Source organism: Ranitomeya variabilis, chromosome 7 (assembly GCF_051348905.1).
Source record: "Ranitomeya variabilis isolate aRanVar5 chromosome 7, aRanVar5.hap1, whole genome shotgun sequence".
In the NCBI taxonomy this organism is placed as follows: domain Eukaryota; kingdom Metazoa; phylum Chordata; class Amphibia; order Anura; family Dendrobatidae; genus Ranitomeya; species Ranitomeya variabilis.
The window spans coordinates 77,996,057-78,019,146 of NC_135238.1; the positions used below are offsets into that span (position 1 = coordinate 77,996,057).

Here is a 23,090-nt window from a genome sequence, read left to right on the forward strand (position 1 = left end):
ATTGGTGATCGGTGGGCGCGGCCATCTTCCTTTGGCCGCGCGTGCGCAGAAGCGGCGCTCTGCTGGCCGCGGCTTCAGGAAAATGGCCGCCGCGATATCCATCTGCGCACGCGCGGCATCCCGCGGCCATTTTCCTGAAGCCGCGGCCAGCAGAGCGCCGCTTCTGCGCACGCGCGGCCAAAGGAAGATGGCCGCGCCCACCGATCACCAATGCAATAACGAACACCGCGCTATTTTAAATCCCCTGGAAGAGGATTCCGGACTTTGGGCATGCGCACACCACTACGCCACCAACGGAAAACTACGCCAAATCTGGGTGAAGACACCACGCCCATGTGACCTGACCAGCCTGATTGACAGGCGAAAACGGAGACTTTGCAAAGGTATTTCGGCAACTTAGGTGGGTAATAAACGCATAACACACACACTAATGTAACGCCCACCTCTGCCCCTATTTAACGCTATTTTTATCCCATCTTCCAAAAACGTGGTGACAGGTTCCCTTTAAGAACATGTAATGAGAACTGCGTTGTGTATAGTGATGTGCGTTTGATATGTGTAGTTTGACTGTAGGAACGTTTACAGTTAATGTTTGGGATTAGCCCACAGTGAGAGGGGGTAGTTAGGGAAAGTGACTGCTTCCTGCTAGGAAGATAAGGTCTGGAGTGTACAGTGAGCCAGATAAAAGATCCAAAGTGAGCAGTGCCACATTGGAAGGTGACCCAGAATGAGAGGAGACTGAAGAGAAGGGATAGTGATATCCTGAGGATAAGGGACAGAGAGAGAGTTCCCATAAGAGGACGCCTAGCAATGATACCTTGAGCTTGTCACACTTAAAGGGAACCTGTCACCTCCAAAATCGAAGATGAGCTAAGCCCACCGGCATCAGGGGCTTATCTACAGCATTCAGTAATGCTGTAGATAAGCCCCCGATGTATCCTGAAAGATGAGAAAAAGGGGTTAGATTATACTTACGCAGGCGGTCCTGGTCCGATGGGCGTCGCGGTCCGGCCCGGGGCCTCCCATCTTCTTACGATGACGTCCTCTTCTGGTCTTCACGCTGTGGCTCCGGCGCAGGCGTACTTTATCTACCCTGTTGAGGGCAGAGCAAAGTACTGCAGTGCGCAGGCGCTGGGCCTCTCTGACCTTTCCCGGCGTCTGCGCACTGCAGTACTTTGCTCTGCCCTCAACAGGGTAGACAAAGTACACCTGCATCGGAGCCGCAGCGTGAAGACCAGAAGAGGACGTCATCGTAAGAAGATGGGAGGCCCCAGACCGGACCGTGACGCCCATCGGACTGCAGCGGGACCGCCCCTGGGTGAGTATAATCTAAGCTCTTTTTCTCATCTTTCAGGTTACATCGGGGGCTTATCTACAGCATTACAGAATACTGTATATAAGCCCCTGATGCCGGTGGGCTTACCTCACCTTCCATTTTGGGGGTGACAGGTTCCCTTTAAAATGTAATGGACCTAAACATGACAGAGACTGGGACCAGCTAAGGGTCACCAGTAGTAGAAGAAATAGGACGTGGAACCGCTGAACAAGGAGACTTGTTAATCAAGACTGTAAGGGTATGTGTCCACGTTCAGGATTGCATCAGGATTTGGTCAGGATTTTTCATCAGTATTTGTAAGCCAAAACCAGGAGTGGAACAATTAGGCCGGCGTCACACTGGCGTTTTAAACGGCCGAGTGCAATGCGATAAAAAAATCGCATTGCACTCGGACCAATGTTCTGCTATGGGGCAGCTCCCAGCAGCCGACTTTGTCGGCCGTTTTCTTCGGTCCGAGACAATCGCAGCATGCTGCGATTGTCTCGGACCGAGGAAAACTCTGGGCTCACTCGCACCCATATAAGCCTATGGGTGCGAGTGAGACAGCGCACACCACTTGGATATCATCCGAGTGACGTGCGTTAAAAGCGGACCCCAGCAATGGTAGAGATGGAGAAACTCATTTCTCCGCCTCCTCCGCAGCTGTGCTCCGATCCTCCCTGTGCGAGAGAATCGGAGCACAGACGCATGACACTCGGGTCCTGCACTGCTGCGAGCAGGAGCCGGGTGTCATTAGCATATCTCATCCGATGCTCTCGCATCGGATGCAATACGCTAGTGTGACGCCGGCCTTAGAGGAAAAGTATAATAGAAACATATGCTCCACTTTTTCATTTATCACCCACTCCTGGTTTTGGCTTACAAATACTGATAAAAAATCCTGACCAAATCCTGATGCAATCCTGAACGTGGACACATACCCTAAGGCTATGTGCACACGTTGCGGATTCTCTGCGGATCCGCAGCGTTTTTTGCAGTGCAGAAACGCTGCAGATCCGCAATTGATTTACAGTACAATGTAAATCAATGAGAAAAAAAAACCTGCTGTGCACACTTTGCGGAAAATCTGCTGCGGAAACGCTGCGGTTTAAAAGAAGTAGCATGTCACTTCTTTTTTGTGAATCTGCAGCGTGTTTGTACCCATTCCATTATAGAAAACCGCAGGGGTAAAAAAGCAGCAAATCCGCAAGAAAACCGCAGCAAAAACGCACAGGAGAGGCAGAATCCGCACCAGAAATTCCTAAGCCTAATCTGCAACGTGTGCACATAGCCTAAAGCTGGGATGTGGCAAAGTAGGGAGAAACAGCGGATACAGAAAGCCCTGGAGTATCGTACAGAGGAAGGAACACTGTGTGTAAAATGCTTCATATGTAAAGGAAACGTTCACAAGACTGTACCCGCCCTCATTTGTATATAACCTGATCAAGTTGCCGTTCAGTAAAGCGTATTTTTGAATGGTGGTCTCTCTCATTGAACTGTAAACCATCTGGTCCTGGCAAACCATCAACATCTGTTACATACAGCCTGTGCGGGTGCAGTGCCCTCACAGCACAAGTCCACTCACCCAGTCAGGACCTCCATTTTCATGTTTCGCACCGGGGTGCTGGACAGCAGAGTCTCACCCGCATCTGCCACCCTGCTTCACGTTACACAGGCTTACCACAAATTTCCCCATACCACTGCAGTGGACATCGTGGATGCTTGTACTCAGCATCTTGAGATCTCAGCAGCAGGAGGAACATTGAGGATCTGTCAATCAGACCAGGTGGTACAAGAGGACTATACAGCCGTTCTGACATGGATTTTCCAGTAAATGCAGTATCCTTATTAGTTGTAAGAAATCTATTTAGTAACAGATCTCATTTAATTTTTGAGATACAAGCTAGTATTCTTGTACAAAACCCAGGGCTTTTGGATATTTTGGCAATGAACGAACCTGAAATATTCATTCACCTGTTCCCATCATTGCACTGCCTTCTTACATCTCACGCAGCATGCCAACTTCTATAAGGGCATGAGAAAGCAGTGCATCTTCATCCCAAGATCCCTCTCCACCGGCTTAATCAACTCTTTACATGTCACAGTCAATAGTGATAGCATTGTGCAAGGAGATTACTACATTGTCTACCCTCAACGCAATAGTGGGAGGCTGATGGGTGCTATGGGGTCTACCGTAGATCAAAGCCTCATAGGATGTGTAAGGGCTTTTTGAGACAAACGTATAATCAGTATGTGTGCTGTCCATATGCCAAACCGATGGTCCACGAGTTTAATATAAAAAAAAAACCAAAACAGCAGCATACATTACTGTGATCTGCATTTCGGATCAGACTCGCCAATTATAAAAGTACAAAATGTGCATACGAGACAGCTTACATAGGGGTTTACATCCATATACAATATCATTAATTTTTCATGGAACTGTTAGTTTTTCATCCGCGGCAAATATTGCATTTGACCTTTAGTTGTTTATTCAAATTTTTATGTTAAAAACCAATGATATAAAAAACAATGGACATACCAATGGCAAAAGGATGAAACATTGTTTTTTTTTCTGGCTGAAAAACAGACAATTTTGCATACTGTCGACTGAACCTGACCTAACACTGCCAGGCTGAGCTAATGTATTGCACTACATAAATAGTGCAGTGTGTTTATCAGTCAAAAGATCTTGTAGGACTAATAAATACTGTAAAAACGCATATTTAATTTACCTGCGGATTTTCTGCATTTAATGCAATTCAATGGGGAAAATCCTCACAGAAAACTCAGCGGCTTCTTAGCCTAGGACTACACGGAGACATTTGTCGCACAACACTGAAATCACAGTGCCGCATTGTAGATCATTTCTTATAGTGTTACACTGCGATCTGCAAGGCACAAATGTTTCCATAGGAGTTGGATTTTCGGCGATAGATTTTTTTTTTTAAAGTCCCATGTCGCAACTTGGCTGCTTTATTTTACCGCAAAATCAGAGCTCTAAGGCTACGTTCACATTAGCGTCGGGCGCCGCTGCGGCGACGCATGCGTCATGCGCCCCTATATTTAACATGGGGGCGCATGGACATGCGTTGCACTTGCGTTTTGTGACGCATGCGTCAGGGCGCAGAGGACGCAGCAAGTTGCATTTTTTGTGCGTCCAAAATCAAGCAAAAAAAGGACGCATGCGTCACAAAACAATGCGTTTTGCATGCGTTGTGCCACCAATGCGTCGCCGACGCAACACACAACAACGCAAATGTGAACGTAGCCTAACATAGTCGCACAACAGAAAGTCGCAAAGAAAGCGCACAGATGTTTTTGTCGAGTGACAAATGTCACCATCTAGCCACATCCTTATCCTAAGTCATGTGGCAAGGCTTGCAAAAGGGTCCATATTGACTTCTAGGATTGCCACACACCCAAGAGGTGGAACTGGAGTTCAAGTCATCTTTCTCTCTAAAGAGCCTTTTTTCATAAGTGTTTAAAAAATCCTATTTTTCCAAATAAAAACTGATTTTAATCTAACAAAAAGCAAAACAGCCATTTCTCCAAAGTGTCCTAGGAGCCATTATTCAACAACTTAAGCTGGGCCACATAGTGCGGGTGCTACTGTGAGCAGCCTGCGTGGCCTATATGTGCTACAATGACCTGCAGAGTCTTGTCTCCTATCTAGGACGTCATTGGTCCGTAAATTGTAAAGAGAGCTGCCAGTAGCGGATTTTGATGATTTTCTTTCCAAGTGCATCCAGCGTACAGTCTCTGCACTTGCACCAACATGATGTTCGGCACCCCCTGGGGACACAGCAGGTCAGCTTGGCACAGTTTACACAGATACCCTGTCCACATGGGCCCAGGGAGTAAGAGGATGTGGCCCACACAGTTCCTGACGTGGTACTACACTCACAACCCTGACAGGCTGAGAGACCACTTTCACTAGCAGCAGGGGTGGATTAAGGGTAGCCAGGGCCCCGGGCTGTTCAGACACTGTGGGCCCCCCCGGTCATGTGACGGGGGGGTCATGTGACGGGGGGGGGGGGGGTCATATTATACCCGAACCAGATTATTCCAGAAAAATGGCCGGGCCCTACTCTACTGTAACCTATTAAATATTTGTTAAAATCTGCAATATAATTTAGGTATATTTTGACCAATAATATCACATACAAGGAACAAATACCACCGCGCCATGACCAGACCACAAATTACAAACACAGTGATCGAATAATATCACATACAAGGAACAAATACCACTGCACCATGTCAAGACCACATATTACCACCACTTGGTGACCAAATAGCACATTCAAGGGACAAATACCACAACACCATTTCCAGACCACATATTACCACCACATAGTGACTGAATACTACAATACTGATCAGTAATAATAAAAAAACCAAAACACAATACTATCACCATAAGTGCCAGTATTCACAGGAGATCTGTACTTAGTATGCAGTGTCTGTGTAGAGATAATACAGAGATCACTGGTGACATTATACACAGGAGCTCTGTATATAGTGTAGAGGTAATACAGAGATCACTGGTGACATTGTACACAGGACCTCTGTATATAGTATAGTGTATAGTGTCAATGTATAGGTAACACTGACTCACCAATGACGTCTCTAGGTGAAGTCCTTCATCTTTCATCCAGCACAGACCGCCATCATTTCTTCCAGCCAGGACTCGTTTCTGCAGGAAATGACACAGTTATCTCGAGCTCTGCTTGCAGAACACATTACTTAATTTTTTACAACTTCTACATTACACATGGAGAAAAAAAGGCGATATAGAGTCACTCTGCACAGTAACAGGACCGCCCCCCCCATTTAAAACAGTATACTCAAAAAATAAAATAAATACATCACTGCAGTAATAATATCCCTTAATTAGCCCCTATGGTAATAATATTCCCCACCCTGGCCCCGTGTGTCTCATTCCTGGCTCCTGCCATATGTTCTCCCATCCTGCACTCATGAGTATCCATTCTACCCCATATGATCTCCCCATCCAGCCCCATCTGTCTCCATCGTATTCTCCTGCCCCATGATCCAATCCTGCCCCATGTCTTTCATTCTGCCCCGTCTCTACATTCTGCCCATGCCTCCAATCCTGCCCCCAGTGTGTCCAGCAATCTGCCCCAGTGTGTCCAGCATATTACCCCCAGTGTGTCCAGCAATCTGCCCCAGTATGTCCAGCATATTGCCCCAGTAACCAGCAATCTGCCCCAGTGTGTCCAGCATTGCCCCAGTGTCTCCAGCAATCTGCCCCAGTGTCTGACTCCAGCATATTGCCCCCAGACAGTGTGTTCAACAATCTGCCCCAGTATGTCCAGCATATTGCCCCAGTGTGTCCAGCATTTTACCACCAGTGTGTCCTGCAATCTGCCCCAGTATGTCCAATTGTCCAGCATTGCCCCCAGTGTGTCCAGCAATCTGCCCCAGTATGTCCAGCAATCTGCCCCAGTGTCTCTAGCATTGCCCCAGTGTCTCCAGCAATCTGCCCCAGTGTCTCCAGCAATCTGCCCCAGTGTGTCCTCCAGCATTGCCCCAGTGTGTCCAGCAATCTGCCCCAGTGTGTCCTCCAGCATTGCCCCCAGTGTGTCCAGCAATCTGCCCCAGTGTCTCCAGCATTGCCCCAGTGTCTCCAGCAATCTGCCCCAATGTCTCCAGCAATCTGCCCCAATGTCTCCAGCAATCTGCCCCAGTGTCTCCAGCATTGCCCCCAGTGTCTCCAGCAATCTGCCCCAGTGTCTCCAGCAATCTGCCCCAGTGTCTCCAGCATTGCCCCGTGTCTCCAGCAATCTGCCCCAGTGTCTCCAGCAATCTGCCCCAGCGTCTCCAGCAATCTGCCCCAGCGTCTCCAGCAATCTGCCCCAGCGTCTCCAGCAATCTGCCCCAGCGTCTACAGCATTGCCCCCAGTGTCTCCAGCAATCTGCCCCAGTGTCTCCAGCAATCTGCCCCAGTGTCTCCAGCAATCTGCCCCAGTGTCTCCAGCAATCTGCCCCCAGTGTCTCCAGCAATCTGCCCCAGTGTCTCCAGCATTGCCCCCAGTGTCTCCAGCATTGCCCCCAGTGTCTCCAGCAATCTGCCCCAGTGTCTCCAGCAATCTGCCCCAGTGTCTCCAGCAATCTGCCCCAGTGTCTCCAGCAATCTGCCCCAGTGTCTCTAGCAATCTGCCCCAGTGTCTCCAGCATTTCCCCCAGTGTCTCCAGCAATCTGCCCCAGTGTCTCCAGCAATCTGCCCCAGTGTCCCCAGCAATCTGCCCCAGTGTCCCCAGCAATCTGCCCCAGTGTCTCCAGCATTGCCCCCAGTGTCTCCAGCAATCTGCCCCAGTGTCTCCAGCAATCTGCCCCAGTGTCTCCAGCATTGCCCCCAGTGTCTCCAGCAATCTGCCCCAGTGTCTCCAGCAATCTGCCCCAGTGTCTCCAGCAATCTGCCCCAGTGTCTCCAGCAATCTGCCCCAGTGTCTCCAGCATTGCCCCCAATGTGTCCACAGTCCACCGTTAGCTTATAAAAATAACAAACAAACAAAAAAAACAAACAGTCTCCTCACCTTACCAGCGCTCCATGCGGCGCCGGAAGGGGCCCGGTGAGCAGATGAGAAGGGGCCCGATGCGGACCCCCTCTCTCTGCCCACCGGGTCCGGGGGGCGGGGCACATAAATGCCGGCGGGCCGGGCATTCAGTCACACTCCGGCAGATTATCAGAGGGTCAATCTGCGGTGGCCCAGGGCCCCCCCAAGCCACTGGGCCCTGGGCTACCGCCCATATTGACCCTCTGATAATCCGCCCCTGACTAGCAGCAGTGAAATAGCACCTGGTCAGCCCGATAGGATTGCCACCAGTTCCTCGTTAGATATAAGACAGATCAGTTAAGTGGATTACATCGGGCAAGAAACCAGCCCCGGTAGCATGGAAAGTTAACCGAGAACACGAACATGTGGATTTGTAGATAGAGATAAAAGAGCAACCCAAGGTTAAATTATATATTTAATCGCCTTAAAAGCACACTAGACAAAACACTATATACACAATGGTTATACATATACATATGTGGTCAAAATTGTTGGTACCCCTCGTTTAATGACAGAAAAAGCAACAATGGTCACAGAAATAACTTGAATCTGACAAAAGTAATAATACGGTAAATAAAAGATCTATGAATATGAACAAATGAAAGTCAGACCTTGCTTTTTCAACCATGCTTCCACAGAATTTTTAAAAAAATAAAAAATTGTCAGATATGCAAATATAAAGTGTACTCCCAGTAAGTATGCAGAAAATAAGAGTCGGTTACCTGTCAGATAAAAGGCCTGGCTTGTGGGGGAAAGGCTGCCGCATGAGAGGCTGGTGGTCCCCTCTGTTCTTTCACTTCTCCCCACACGATGACCTACCCGGAAAACAAGCAATAGGCAATGCTTTACCTGAACATTTAACCCTTTGGGGTCACTCCCCTCCTGGCCCCTGACCTAGACCCAAATCCTGTCCCATTTCATCTAGCAGCTAAGAACTCCAAAACCTAAGATGGGTCATACTCATAACTCCTTAATGGACTGTCCTATGGCGGCAGTTTTGGCACCATAGGATCCGGCCGAGCCCCTGCTACGCATTTAGACCAAACATGGCTTTGCTACCTGGCACCTACTAGCCTACACATTTCCCCACCCTGGGGTGCTAGAACAGATCGAGACCCGGGACGGCGTTCGGACCGTTCAAGAGATGTCAAAAATATAACTGTTGTGTGGCTAGGATGTACGATAAGTTCATATTCACCAATGAAATCCTAGCTGAATAAACAAAGCAGCTACACCACATGGGCTCCACAGGAGGTCTTCCTGTAAGAGATTGGACACAAGTGTGGCTGAACCACCTGCTGAGCCAGGTGTTCTGTTACAGCTACACATGCTTTCAGGAGGATTGTAAGCTGCCATTAAATCCCCCCATCGCTCACACATACATTTATACTTTTCGTATAAGAAGACACTGAAAGTGAAAACTACCTTTTGATTGCCTCTTTATTCTTGTTTTGCTCTGCCAGTCTATACTTCCAACAGAAAAACAGAATCCAAATTTAGAATGTATTGTTTTACAGTAGCGCTATACCTATAGGTGATGCTGGGTGATAAGTGTTTACAGAAGAGAAAATCTTCATAAAAATATAAATAAACTGATTTCACAAGATAATTAGATACTTACACTGTTATTGTGGTGAAAAAAGGAAAGGGAGATGGACGCTGATGTCAAAGGGGCACCCAAATGTTCTCTTGCCATATACTGCGGAGACCAGTGAGTGGCTGCAGCGGTCAAATAGGGTCTACCAGATATCATTGCTGCAGCCAGGTAAACACAAGCCCAGAGATGAGGATGGAATATGCAGTACTGAAGTGTTGTTGAGTTTAAATGGGTGAATACAGGTTCAGCAATTTTATCGGAATTACTTTGAGCATATTTTATAACCTTCAGGGAATGTTCACATTTTGCCTCAAAAATGCTAAGAAAAATGAACGTATGTACTGCAATGTCAAAACGACTTGCTGTGTATATGGTCCATCATGAGTTTTTTTAAACCGTTCAGGCTTTGAAAGATGTGAAGCAGTTAAAAGAAGTGACCTGTTACTTCTTCAGATGGCTTCGATTTAAGAGCTGATCACACACACAATTAAAAAAAAACGCTGTTATAAACCGCAAAAACTAACAAAGATGCCAAAGAAGAGAATTCAGGAAAAGAAACTTTTCCTGAAGCATCTTTTGCTTCCAAAACTCAGCAGGTGCACCAGCATCTAAAATACATTGTGCGCATATATCCTTAGCGTTCACTTGATGGGTGGAGTATAAAACCTGAGACAATCCGAGAACCCAGAGATAGTAAAGCATAAGCCCAATGACTAACCATACTTCCGCTCTGAGCCATCAATATTATTCATTTTGAATACAAACGTAAAGACGACCCGTCACTGGATTTTTTAATATAGACTGCATCTCTTCTCTAAATGACAATACTACACTGATTATGGAACAGTTTTTTGTGCTATTCTGTGTAATTAAGATGCAAACTTTCCTTTAATAATGGAGAACATAACACAGAACAAAGTGGGCATCTGTTTTTGCTCCTCTACGATGCTGGCCAATAAAAGCATAGAGGTGACACAGAGGGGAAAAAGCAAACGTCCACAGGGAAGGCCACTGCTGCAGAACATGTTGCTTTTCTCCTGTACCCCAATAGCAGGAAGGAATGCAGCAATTGCATAGTTCTCAGCTAATCTTGTCTCAGGAGAGCATCAAGCCAGGCTGCAGTGGTGACTTTCTGTGTGACCAATTGCTTTTACCCCTCTATGATGCGGGGTGCTGTGAATGGCCAGCACTTTAGAGGAGAAAAGGTAAATGTCCCCAGAGAAGTTCTGTTATACACGGTCAGATGGTTGAAGACAAAATGTGCCTATTTGTTACAGGGGCTAGCATAACTTTGGAATGGAAGGGCATAGGAAAAAAAAGAAAAGCTGTTCCAGGATCGGTGGAGAAGCACCAATTGGAGTACGTACTCTGTTTAAATTAAATAAATGCAGTGAAAGGTCATCTCCAATTCATATGAAAACTGTACAACATAAAATCAATCCTGTATACATATCAGAACTTGTGCAGCACTGGTTCTCCCTTTGGCCAGTATATTGTGGCCTTACTCTTCTGTGTATTACACAGCATAGTGTCATTATTCCTTCCAATCACTCTTCCCCTACAGATTAAGTATTTACAGCAGTTTCTGCCGTTTTGTCCCGCACACTGACAAACTTGTTGCCTTTAATATAAAAACGTAGAGGCTTCCGCGCCCATTCTCCGGCATTACCAATTCCTATACGGGCACAAGACACAATGTCCTCTTCCAGAATTTCTGGCCCATCTTCCAGCCATGTGCTCAGGTTGTTTCCAAGGTCTTGTCGGTCAAAACTCTTTTCAATGGCAAATGCCTGACAAAGTTTTGAGGGTCCGTTACAAAGCTCTTTATCTTTTAGCTGCTTCTGTACATTTCTCTTGGCATTTCGAAACTTTCTCATTGTATCAAGGCCTTCAATTGGTTCTAAGGAGCGCAGAAGGACAGCCGCTCCATCTCCTGCAGGCACAAAAAATCATCACACAATTACATTAAGATAAAGATGTGCATGGCTTTTCCAGACAGACAAGGAAATCAACTGCCAATGAACTCTCAAGAAAAAGGGTTCTGTATTTTATAACCTTGGCTTGTAGGCCAGCTGCTTACTGCACAATGGTCGGGATTCATTATTGTCTTTGCACCTTTTTTATGGGGAAAAAAAATTCTAATATTGACTTTTATGTTTGAGCTTTATTTAATCTGCTCATTAGTTAACTTTACTTTCATGGTTTTTTTTTGCATTTGGCATTACCAGCGTGGTTTTGGTTAGTCAGATCGTTCAGCTTAATTCATTACTTGCAACATTTCACAACGTTTTTTAGCACATTTTTTGCACAAAATTTGTTCAATTTTATTTTTGCACAGTTGAAGACTAATGTGCAATGTTTTAAAGGACTATGACTTTTTTGTTCTAAAAAAGTGCGATAACAGAAAGACGCAAAATAAAAAAAATGTTAATTTTGCGCAAACTGTATCAACCCGCATACGCCATTTTGAAGAATTTAGCTAAAACAAATTGCAAATAAGACATGAAAAAAGAGAAGTCATTAAAAGTCACCCCCCCCCCCCTCCAAAAAAAAAAAAAAAAAAAAATGGTGAATCGTACCCAAAAGGTTCACTCTATCGGCCATCTACACTTAGGAGGTAAATGCTCATTTAAAAAAAATATATACTACACAGTATACATTATTTTACAGTGACCTTCTGTATATTAATGCGCAGTCTGCAGCATTTTTCTTTCCAGACAATGAAAGGCATGCAGACGCCTGGTGACCAGATGGAAACCAAACTTCTGATTGTTGAATGGGAGAGTATATGCTTGTATAAGATCCTGGGGTATAACGTATTTTTAACCCCTTAAACCCCGGAGCTTTTTTCGGTTTTGCGTTTTCGTTTTTTCACTCCCCTTCTTCCCAAAGCCATAACTTTTTTAATTCTCCATCAATATGGCCATGTGAGGGCTTGTTTTTTGCGGGACGAGTTTTACTTTTGAACAACACCATTGTTTTTACCATGTGATGTACTAGAAAACGGGAAAAAAATTCCAAGTGCAATCCCATGCGTGTTTTTTGTTTGGCGTTTTTACTAAGTTCACTAAATGCTAAAACTGACCTGCCATTATGATTCTCCAGGTCATTACGAGTTCATAGACACCAAACATATCCAAGATCTTTTTTTATCTAAATGGTGAAAAAAAAATTCCAAACTTTGCTAAAAAAAAAAAAAGCGCCATTTTTTCCAATACCCGTAGCATCTCCATGTTTTGTGATCTGGGGTCGGGTGAGGGCCTATTTTTTGCACACCAAGCTGACATTTTTAATGATACCATTTTGGTGCAGATACAATTTTTTGATCACCCGTTACTGCATTTTAATGCAATGTCGCGGAGACCAAAAAAATGTAATTTTGGCGTTTTGACCTTTTTTCTCGTTACACCATTTAGCGATCAGGTTCATCCTTTTTTTTCAATTGATAGATCTGGTGATTCTGAACATGGCGATACCAAATATGTGTATGTTTCTTTTTTTATTATTATTGGTTTATTTTGAATGGGGAGAAAGGGGGGTGATTTGAACTTTATTTTTTTTTTTAATATTTTTAAAAACTTTTTTTTTTTTTTTTACTTTTGTCATGCTTCAATAGTATCTATAGGAGACTAGAAGCTGCCATAGCCCGATCGGCTCTGCTACATAGAGGCGATGTTCAGATTGCCTCTATAGAGCAGATTTACTGACTTGCTATGAGCGCTGACCACTGGGTGGCGCTCACAGCAAGCCGGCACTGACAACCATAGAGGTCTCCAGGAGACCTCAGGTTGTCATGCCAAGACACCAGTGACCCATGGATCACTGGTGTGCGTATTTCCGGCCCGATGCGCTTGTTAAATGCCGCTGTCAGAGTTAACCAGCGGCATTTAACTGGTTAATAGCCGCAGGTGGATTGTGATTCCACCAACGGCTATTGCGGGCACATGTCAGCTGTTCAAAACAGCTGACATGTCCCTGGAAAGATGTGGGCTCACCGCCGGAGCCCACATCAAAGGGAGGGAGACAGACATCGGTGTAAATGTATGCCCGATGTCGGTAAGGGGTTAAAGGGAATCTGTCACCTCATGTTCGCCCTATAAACTGAGGCCACCGCCGTCAGGGGCTTATCTACAGCATTCTGTAATGCTGTAGATAAGCCCCTGATGTAACCTGAAAGATAAGAAAAACAAGTTACATTATACTCACCCAGGGGCGGTCTGGTCCGATGGGCGTCGCGATCCAGTGCCTCCCATCTTCATGCGATGTCGTCCTCTTCTTTGCTTCCTGTCGCAGGCGTACTTTATCTGCCGTTGAGGGCAGTACTGCAGTGCGCAGGCGCCGGGAAAGGTCAGAGGCCCGACGCCTGCACACTGCATTACTTTACGCTGCCCTCAACAGGGAAAATCAGTACGTCTGCACAGGAGTCGCGACAGAAGAAAGGAGGATGACGACATCATATGAAGATGGGAGGCGCCGGACCTGAACCTACGACGCCCATCAGAACCGGGACCGCCCCGGGCGAGTATAATATAACTTGTTTTTCTTATCTTTCAGGTTACATTAGGGGCTTATCTACAGCATTACAGAATGCTGTAGATAAGCCCCTGATGGTGGTGGCCTCAGTCTATAGGACCAAAATGAGGTGACCGATTCCCTTTAAGCTATAGGATGCACTATTTAGCAAGAAAAAAATCTTGCTTAAAAGTGTGTGCGTCTTACAGTCCAGAGTCCAACTTCATATGATCAAAGAGAACACTGACACCGCATCGTTCCTGATCGCTGAGAGAACTGCTTTCTCCTCTCCTGACCAGCACTGATCTAACGTGACGGGTGCAGAGTAGGAGAGGAACCTACCAGGTCCTGCACAGATATAACACATTCTGAGAAGCTGAAGAACCTTTCATTTGAGCAGCTTAGAGAGCTTTCAAGTCATGCGATCAGTCACATGCCTAGAAGGAACTTCAGGCCGTGGTAATGTATAGTTTATGTGAATGTTTATATTGTTTTGATGATTTAGCTGAGCTGTGTGTTAGGCTTATGTGGCTGAGGTGAATGTGTTATAGTTGAGGAGTGTGAGTGTTTTGATCAAGTAGCTGAGCTGTGTGTTGATGTAGCTGGGCTGTTTATGTGCAACATAGCTGTGTGGGTGGCTGTTACAGAAGTGTGTAAGTATGTGTACACCTCTTCATGAATCAGAAGCATTGGATGAGTGACGTGCATCTTTACACACACCTCACAACAATTCCTTCTCCAGTCCCTGCTGGAGTAAGATTTATGGAGTAGCTAACTCCACCACTTGTCATGAATTTGACAAGCAGTGGTTTCCACTCCCCCGTCCTGCTACCGCTGTGCCCACTTTATCAAAGCTTGGCGAAAGACTGCAAAAAGTAATATAATAAAGTCACAATTTGATATAATGTGCTCTCCTTCCCTGATATACCTGCAGTTACTGTAAACTTGATGATGTCACACCCCCATGACATCACCATTCAGAGCTCACTGCAGAGCTGCTGGCCGAGCCATTCAGAGATCGCTGCAGAGCCGCTGGCAGAGCCATTCACAGCTCACTGCAGAGATACTGGCAGAGCCATTTAGAGCTCAGTGCAGAGCTGCTGGCAGAGCCATTTAGAGCTCAGTGCAGAGCTGCTGGCCGAGCCATTCACAGCTCACTGCTGAGCTGCTGGCAGAGTCATTCAGAGCTCAGTGCAGAGCTGCTGGCCGAGCCATTCAGAGCTCAGTGCAGAGCTGCTGGACGAGCCATTCAGAGCTCAGTGCAGAGCTGCTGGACGAGCCATTCAGAGCTCACTGCAGAGCTGCTGGCCGAGCCATTCAGAGATCGCTGCAGAGCTGCTGGCAGAGCCATTCACAGCTCACTGCAGAGCTGCTGGCCGAGCCATTCAGAGCTCAGTGCAGAGCTGCTGGCAGAGCCATTCACAGCTCACTGCAGAGCTGCTGGCCGAGCCATTCACAGCTCACTGCAGAGCTGCTGGCCGAGCCATTCACAGCTAACTGCAGAGCTGCTGGCCGAGCCATTCAGAGCTCAGTGCAGAGCTGCTGGCCGAGCCATTCAGAGCTCACTGTAGAGCTGCTGGCCAAGCCATTTAGAGCTCACTGTAGAGCTGCTGACCGAGCCATTTAGAGCTCACTGTAGAGCTGCTGGCCGAGCCATTTAGAGCTCACAGTAGAGCTGCTGGCTGAGCCATTCAGAGCTCACTGTAGAGCTGCTGGCCGAGCCATTTAGAGCTCACAGTAGAGCTGCTGGCTGAGCCATTCAGAGCTCACTGTAGAGCTGCTGGCCGAGCCATTTAGAGCTCACTGTAGAGCTGCTGGCTGAGCCATTTAGAGCTCACTGTAGAGCTGCTGGCCGAGCCATTTAGAGCACAGACAGGAAATCTCTGTGCAGTAATGAGCTGAAGGTCACAAGACCGCATGTAATAGTTCAAGAACAGAGTAGAATTTACACATCAAGTAAATTATGAAGTTTCTTCATTTGTGATAGCTTTGACAATGCTTTAATAATCTGTGTGCTCAGAAAAATCTTTTAACCCCTTCACCCCAGGGCAATTTTGCGTTGTACTTTTGAATGACACCATTCATTTTATCATCTGATTATTTTATATTTTGATAGATCAAACTTCTACAGACGCAGCGATACTAAATGTGTATTTTTAGTTATTGTTTGATTTTTAATGGGGCAAAAGGGAGTGATTTGAACTTGTTTTTATTTTATATATATTTTTAAAGACACTTTTTCTTCATTTTTTACTGTATGTTAGTCCCCTTAGGGGACTTGAAGCTACCATCATCTGATCATTTGTGCTATACATGCACTGCTATGTATACAGAAAATGATGATCTCTTAAGAATATCAGCTAAACACTGGTTTTCACAGGAGGATCATCATGACAAGCAGTAGAGTCATCAGCAGACCCTTGACCGTCATGGCAACCCATCAGTGCCCCACGATCACATCACAGGCGAGCTGATGGGCATGTGGAATGACGCACCCCCTTGCCGATGCAGATAACCCTTTAACGGCTAATGACGGACATTGCACGTCATGAGCGGGTGTCAATTCCCACACCATGACGTGCTATGTCCATCATAACTTTGAACTGTCAGTGCGTGTAAACACGCTGTGACAGTTGAGTGTCGACAGCTGAGAGGCACGGGAAGAGGTGCAGTGACCCATACTGTCGGTTCCCGCTCCCAGATTGCTGGGATCACACAGGAGTTGTTGAAATATCAGCACTTCCTGCCCAATCAGTGTAGCAGCTCAGCTCAGCCAGTGGCCGAGCATGTGCACTAACATCCAGGAGAGTTGTGAGCGGGGCCCCAGGCTGTTAACCCCCTAAATGCTGTGAACAAGCGTGATCGCAACATTCAGGAGGCAGGCAGTTTGACGCCCCTGCGACGTCATCGCGGGGGCCCAATCATTGCCATTGTGACCCAGGTTCGACATGACAACCCCCCGGGTCAACAGCTTCTAAGACCATGCTCACAACATGGTGTCAGAACCTTTCAGTATAGCTATAATGCATGGCAATGGATTATAGAGTTGTGCTAATAAGTTTACATACCCCGGCAAAATTTGTGCTTTCTTGGCCTTTTTTCAGAGAATATGAATGATAACACCAAAACTTTTTCTCCACTCATGGTTAGTGGTTGGGTGAAGCCATTTATTGTCAAACTACTGTGTTTTCTCTTTTTAAATCATAATGACAACACAAAACATCCAAATGACGCTGATCAAAATTTCACATACCCCATTTCTTAATACCGTGTATTGCCCCCTCTGACAGAAAAGTCTTTTGTGGTAGTTGTGGATGAGGTTCTTTATTTTCTCAGATGGTAAAGCTGCCCACTCTTCTTGTCAAAAAGCCTCCAGTTCCTGTAAATTCCTCGGCTGTCTAGCATGAGCTGCGCACTTGAGATCTCCCCAGAGTGGCTCAATGATACTGAGGTCAGGAGACGGAGATGACCATTCCAGATCTTTCACTTTGTTCTGCTGTAGCCAATGACAGGTCGACTTTGCCTTGTGTTTTGGATCGTTGTCATGTTGGAACGTCCAAGTATATTCCATGTGCAGTTTCCGGGCTGATAATTGCAAATTTGCCTCCACTGTTTGCTGATAACGCGCTGCATTCATCTTTCCTTCAACCGTCACCAAGTTTCCTGTGCCTTTATAGCACACATGTCCTCAAAACATCAGCGATCCACCTCCGCGCTTTACAGTAGGAATGGTGTTCCTTTCATCAAGTTAAATTTTGGTCTCATCACTCCAAATTACCTTGTTCCAGAAGTTTTGAGGCTTGTCTCTGTGCTGTTTTGCGTATTGTAGGAGAGATACTTTGTGGCATTGGCGCAGTAATAGCTTCCTTCTGGCGACTCAACCATACATCCCATTTTTCTTCAAGGGTCTCCTTATTGTGCAACTTGAAACAGCCACACCGCTAGTTTTCAGAGAGTCCAATATGTCAGCTGATGTTATTTGTGGGGTTTTTTTTGCATCCCGAACAATTTTCCTGGCAGTTGTGGATGACATTTTTGTTGGTCTACCTGACAGTGGTTTTGTTTTTACAGAGCCCCATGATTTTCCATTTGGTGCTTACAGGGGGCCCCATCGATCACACATTTATCACCTATACTATGGATACCATACTGACAAGTACATTGCACTTTTTCAAACTGAATGATCTCTATTTTATTTGCTAAATGTTGAATAATAAACTTTATGAAGAAGAAAAAATAACCTTCAACTCATGTGTCCATTTAAGTTTTCTTGTCTGTAAAAGCTAAAAGGCCTTTACTCACCCTGGCTGGAAATATTCATGCAGAAATACATGCCGTAAATCTGGTAGACGTATATGGTCCCAGGCTTCATGTACATCGCTACATTTCTTTCTGTCCTCTTTCCTCCCCTCGAATGTGACGCTTCATCCTCCCCTCCTAAATAAGATTCTGTTTCTACGATCCTCCCACGAAGTTCTGTCCCATCGGGGAGCCTGCGAACCAAAATCTGAGGGGAAACCACACAATCACCATTCTGTTTGCAGTTAATATTTTACAGACATGAAAATGAGAAAAACAGAAGGATCAATGTAGAAATCTGACCACCTAGAAGTGGACGAAACATGGCCCGCGATCACGTGGAGAAGTCAAGCCCACAATAACAAGTAGACAGAACACAGGGATCAGTGGTGTTTTGGTAAAAACATCCCATGATTTCAATAGCTTTACCCGATACCCCCCAACCATTGAGATCAGGGATGAATTGGGGGAAAGGTCCCCAAAATGTTATCATCTAACACTGTCAGTATTGGGTCTCTGCTTTCTGTAGAGCTGTATCTAGTTTCCATGGCAAAAACAAACAAGAGGATCTTTTGCAAATGACAGGACCTTTGGCAAATGACAGGACCTTTGGCAAGTGACAGCACCTTTATTACCGGAGAGAAGAAAGCTACACAAATGCCCCAGAATTATTATTATAGCGCCAATATTACCTGCCCCAGGGAAGACTTAGCCAGGTGGGTGCAGGGCTTGTTGTAGAAGTCAGATACCAGGCGCTTCTTCATGCTCGGGAAGTATGGGCTTGAGACGGAATCGTTTTCCCTCCGATCTCCAGATACCTTCTTCTCACTAATCTCTGCATCACCCGTATCTTGCACTCTTCTTCTTTTTGTAGGCATTCTGAAAAATATCAGACCATAAGAAAAATGTGATGAAAAAGATTTCAGAACGAGCACACAAAACACAGAATCTTCTCATTTTACACTCAAACATCTGTCACCAGGTTTTTGCCACCTAATCTTAGATTAGCATAATGTTGGGGCAGATACCATGATTCCAGCGATGTGTCACGTACTGGACTGTTTGCTGTAGTTTTTTATAAAATCAGTGTTATCAGCAGGAGATTATCTTTATATGAATGTTAAACCTGCCGCCATGTAGTCCTCCGTATTCATGAGCGGTGTATAACCCCACCCCCAATTGGTAACTTTCTGCCTATGCACAGACAGCTACCAATCAGTAATTTGGATGGGGTTATACAGGGCTCAGCATTCAGAGAACTGACACTGAGAAAATTGTGATTCTATCCAAACTGCAGCAAGCAGCCCAGAAAGCTATACATCACTAGAATCAGGGTCTCTGCACCTACATCATGCAGATCTCAGATTAAGTAGGACAAACCTGGTGACATATTCCCTTTAGTAAAGCCTTGTACACAGGTGCGTATTCTTGCAGCAACCCCCATGCCACATAGTAAATGTAAGCGGAGTAGATTCACTGCCCACTCTTGAACGTGAACATAGCAAGTTATTTTATTAAGTGCAAAGCTGACATGTATTAATCATCAATGGTGCTGGGAGGTGAGGGACAGACTCAGACGTTTCAACCCTTCCTGGGTCTTTGTCACAATAGTCTTTTAGTTGCAGTAGGAAAGAGGAGCTCCTGGGCCCTGTTGTGAATTCCGTTCTCGAACTCCCTCCTGTGGTCATGAATGGTACTTCGGTGAGTTCTGTCCGTGGACTCCCTCTGGTGGCTGTGAGTGGAGCTGCTGGTTCTGAGATTCCTTCCCCACCTGCCCTCGTTTAGGGCTAGGCTGGATTCTCTATTTAACTCCACTCAGATCGTTACTCCATGCCAGCTGTCAATGTTCTAGTACTGGTTCAGATCTCTCCTGGATCTTTCTGAGGACCTGTCTACTCCAGCGAAGCTAAGTTCCTGCTTGTTCATTTGTTACATATGGTTTTTCTTGCTAAGTTCTAGTCCAGCTTGCTATCATGAAACTGCCTGGCTAGCTGGAAGCTCTGGGGGTGCAGAGTGGCACCACCGCACCGTGAGTCGGTGCGGGGGTATTTTTTGCACACTCTGCGTGGTTTTGTAGTTTTTTGTGTTGACCGCAAAGATCCCTTTTCTATCCTCAATCTGTTTAGTTAGACTGGCCTCCCTTTGCTTAAGCCTATTTCATCCTGTGTTTCTGATTTCCTCTTAACTCACAGTCAATACTTGTGGGGGGCTGCTTTTACCTTTGGGGAAATTTCTCTGAGGCAAGTGAGGCTTTGTTTCCTTTCTTTAGGGGTAGTTAGCTCTTAGGCTGTGAAGAGGCGTCTAGGCAGAGTCAGGCACGCTCCACGGCTATTTCTAGTTGTGTTGATAGGAGTAGGGTTTGCGGTCAGCAGAGTTCCCATTTCCCCAGAGCTCGTCCCGATTCTGTGTTTAACTATCAGGTCATTCCTGGTGCACCTAACCACCAGGTCCATAACAGGGCCCCCCGCCTACCTCAGTGACTGCGCTTACGATTCTCGGTATACACCTGTTCCACCAGCACCTTGACCAAGTGCATGCCAAATTTCCTTCCTCATAGTAAATGTGGCCATAAGTCATTATACTTAGTTCCCTCCACTCTGCTGCAGCGCCTTCCAGATCTCTGATTGGTGCCCTATGTTCAAAACTGCCATGATGCCAGAAGTATGTCAAGTGACAACTGCAGCCACTGACTGGATGCAGCAATCGCATGCCACTTTGTATATAAACAGAAACCGGAAGCGCTGCCAGAGAGTGGGCAGTGGATAGCTAGGGGGCATTTTAGGCACGAACAGATGATTTCGGTAGTTTACAATAGCGGCGGCCAGGCTTACGAATTGTCTACATATGGATAACCCCTTTAAAGGGCACCAGGTTTTTCCCACATAAAGTAGGGCCAGCACCTGTAAGCCCTCATATACAGCGCTGCAGACAATCAGCAGAGCCTGGCTGTGCGACTGCTGCCAGGTATAAGGTTTATTGAGTGGTCACGGCATTTCAGAGGAAAAAGCTTGACCATACGGCCGGAGACCACAGGCAGGAACCTGACTAGCCTGCTCAGCCTCCACATCATTCCACATGGGAGAGCCCTACCAGCTAGTGATGAGTGCAAGTGTGCCTAGGGTGCTAGGGTAGGCACTAAATATCGCGGGTGATCAAGTGACATGTTCGAGCCCCCGCGGCCGCATGCATTCAAAACTGAAGCGCTGACCAGACTTCGAGGATGTTCATCACAAGGAACAGATTCACAGACCACAGACATGACACAATACGGAACATTCTGATTTCCTGAAACCAACCGCAAACAAATGGAAGTAAATTATACTAATTACTGGCACATGTTCCTCCAGATGAAGTAGAGGAAAAATTATCAAACCAACAAAAATAATCTTTTATTTCACTGGAGAATAAATAATAAGGGTTTTTCCCATTTTTTTCTTTTACTCCATTTGGTTTCCTGTACTCGCCCACTGCAACCTCCATTCTTTATAGATATGGCTGGGGCAGTGATGTTTTCTCAACATCTCGTGACCACTGCAGCCAATCACTGGCAGAGGTTGTGATCGATGTGAGGCAGTGACTGATGTCACAGGCAGGGGGCGCTGTTTGTTCTCCCCAGGATGAGCACGGAGGTGTAGTGAGGCCCTGATGGGGCATTGCAGTCGCAGGTGTAGCTGTGATTGCAATGGTGAAGCAGTGACTGGTGTCACAGGTGGGGGGCGCTGTTTGTTCTCCCCAGGATGAGCACGGAAGCGTAGTGAGGCCATGAAGGGGCATTACAGTCGCAGGTGTAGCTGTGATTGCAATGGTGAAGCAGTGACTGGTGTCACAGGTAGGGGTCGCTGTTTGTTCTTCCCAGGATGAGCACAAGAGTGCATGGCAGTAATGGGCGTAGCGGTGACTGCAATGCAGACTAGAAATATTAAAAGTAAGTGTTAGTCATCGACATGCTAGTGTCCAAAGCAGATGTAGGGGAAACCTGTTCTGGGATGTTGTGTTGTGATACAGACTGCAGGTTGGTAGTCGTGCAGTCCGTTTCATTCCAGGCCCGGTTTTTCCATATGGCTAAAGCCACAGGTTTCTTTGTTAAAAGCCCTGCAGTAAAGGGTTTGGGTGTGTCAGGGCCAGTGTCAGTTTTGGCGTAGGTGAGAGTGCAGAGCAGAGGCACTGCAGACCATTGTCTGTGTGAAAAGACACAGGACACTGGAGCGGAGCCAATAGGCCTTGTACCCGCAGCGTACACAGTGGTGCTGCCATCCACGGTAACTGGTCTCGGAAGTGGACTGTCTTGTGCCCGGAGGTAGACTGTGCTATGCCCGAAGGAGGCCTGGCGTATGTAAGGACGGCAAACAGGAGGATATCAAGGACTGTGTATGGCTGTAAGAGACATTGATATGGCGGTGCAGTCGCCCACAGCTATGGTCAAAGGGAAGGCCAGCGTGTTTAGTGAATGTAAACGGAAGGATTTAGTGATGAGCGAATATATTCGTTGCTTGAGTTTTCCCGAGCACGCTCAGGTGATCTTCGAGTATTTGTGTTTGGAGATTTCGTTTTTGTCACCTCAGCTGAATGATTTGCAGCGGATACACAGGCTGAACATATGTGGGAATTCCCTAGCAACCAGGCAACCCCCACATGTACTCAGGCTGGCTAGCAGCCGTAAATTATTCAGCTGAGGTGACAAAAACTAAATCTCCGAACACTTAGCCTGCCGTCACACGTTCAGTATTTGCTCAGTATTTTACATCAGTATTTGTAAGCCAAAACCAGGAGTGGAACAATTAA

General features: G+C 46.2%; 1 protein-coding gene across 4 annotated transcripts in view; it reads right to left on the bottom strand.

Moving 5' to 3' along the window:
- Window positions 1–8,302: 8,302 nt before the first annotated feature.
- The window catches only part of MPG (N-methylpurine DNA glycosylase), a 224,768-nt gene continuing 209,980 nt past the window's right edge, over window positions 8,303–23,090 (bottom strand). For all 4 annotated transcript variants that reach the window (XM_077275317.1, XM_077275320.1, XM_077275318.1 and 1 more), the window contains exons 2-4: window positions 19,001–19,187; window positions 18,312–18,516; window positions 8,303–11,430 (exon numbers count right to left, since the gene is read on the bottom strand). In XM_077275317.1, the coding sequence (XP_077131432.1) occupies window positions 11,063–11,430; window positions 18,312–18,516; window positions 19,001–19,187 (760 nt within the window). In that variant the 3' untranslated portion in view covers window positions 8,303–11,062. The remainder of the gene's footprint in view (window positions 11,431–18,311; window positions 18,517–19,000; window positions 19,188–23,090) is intronic.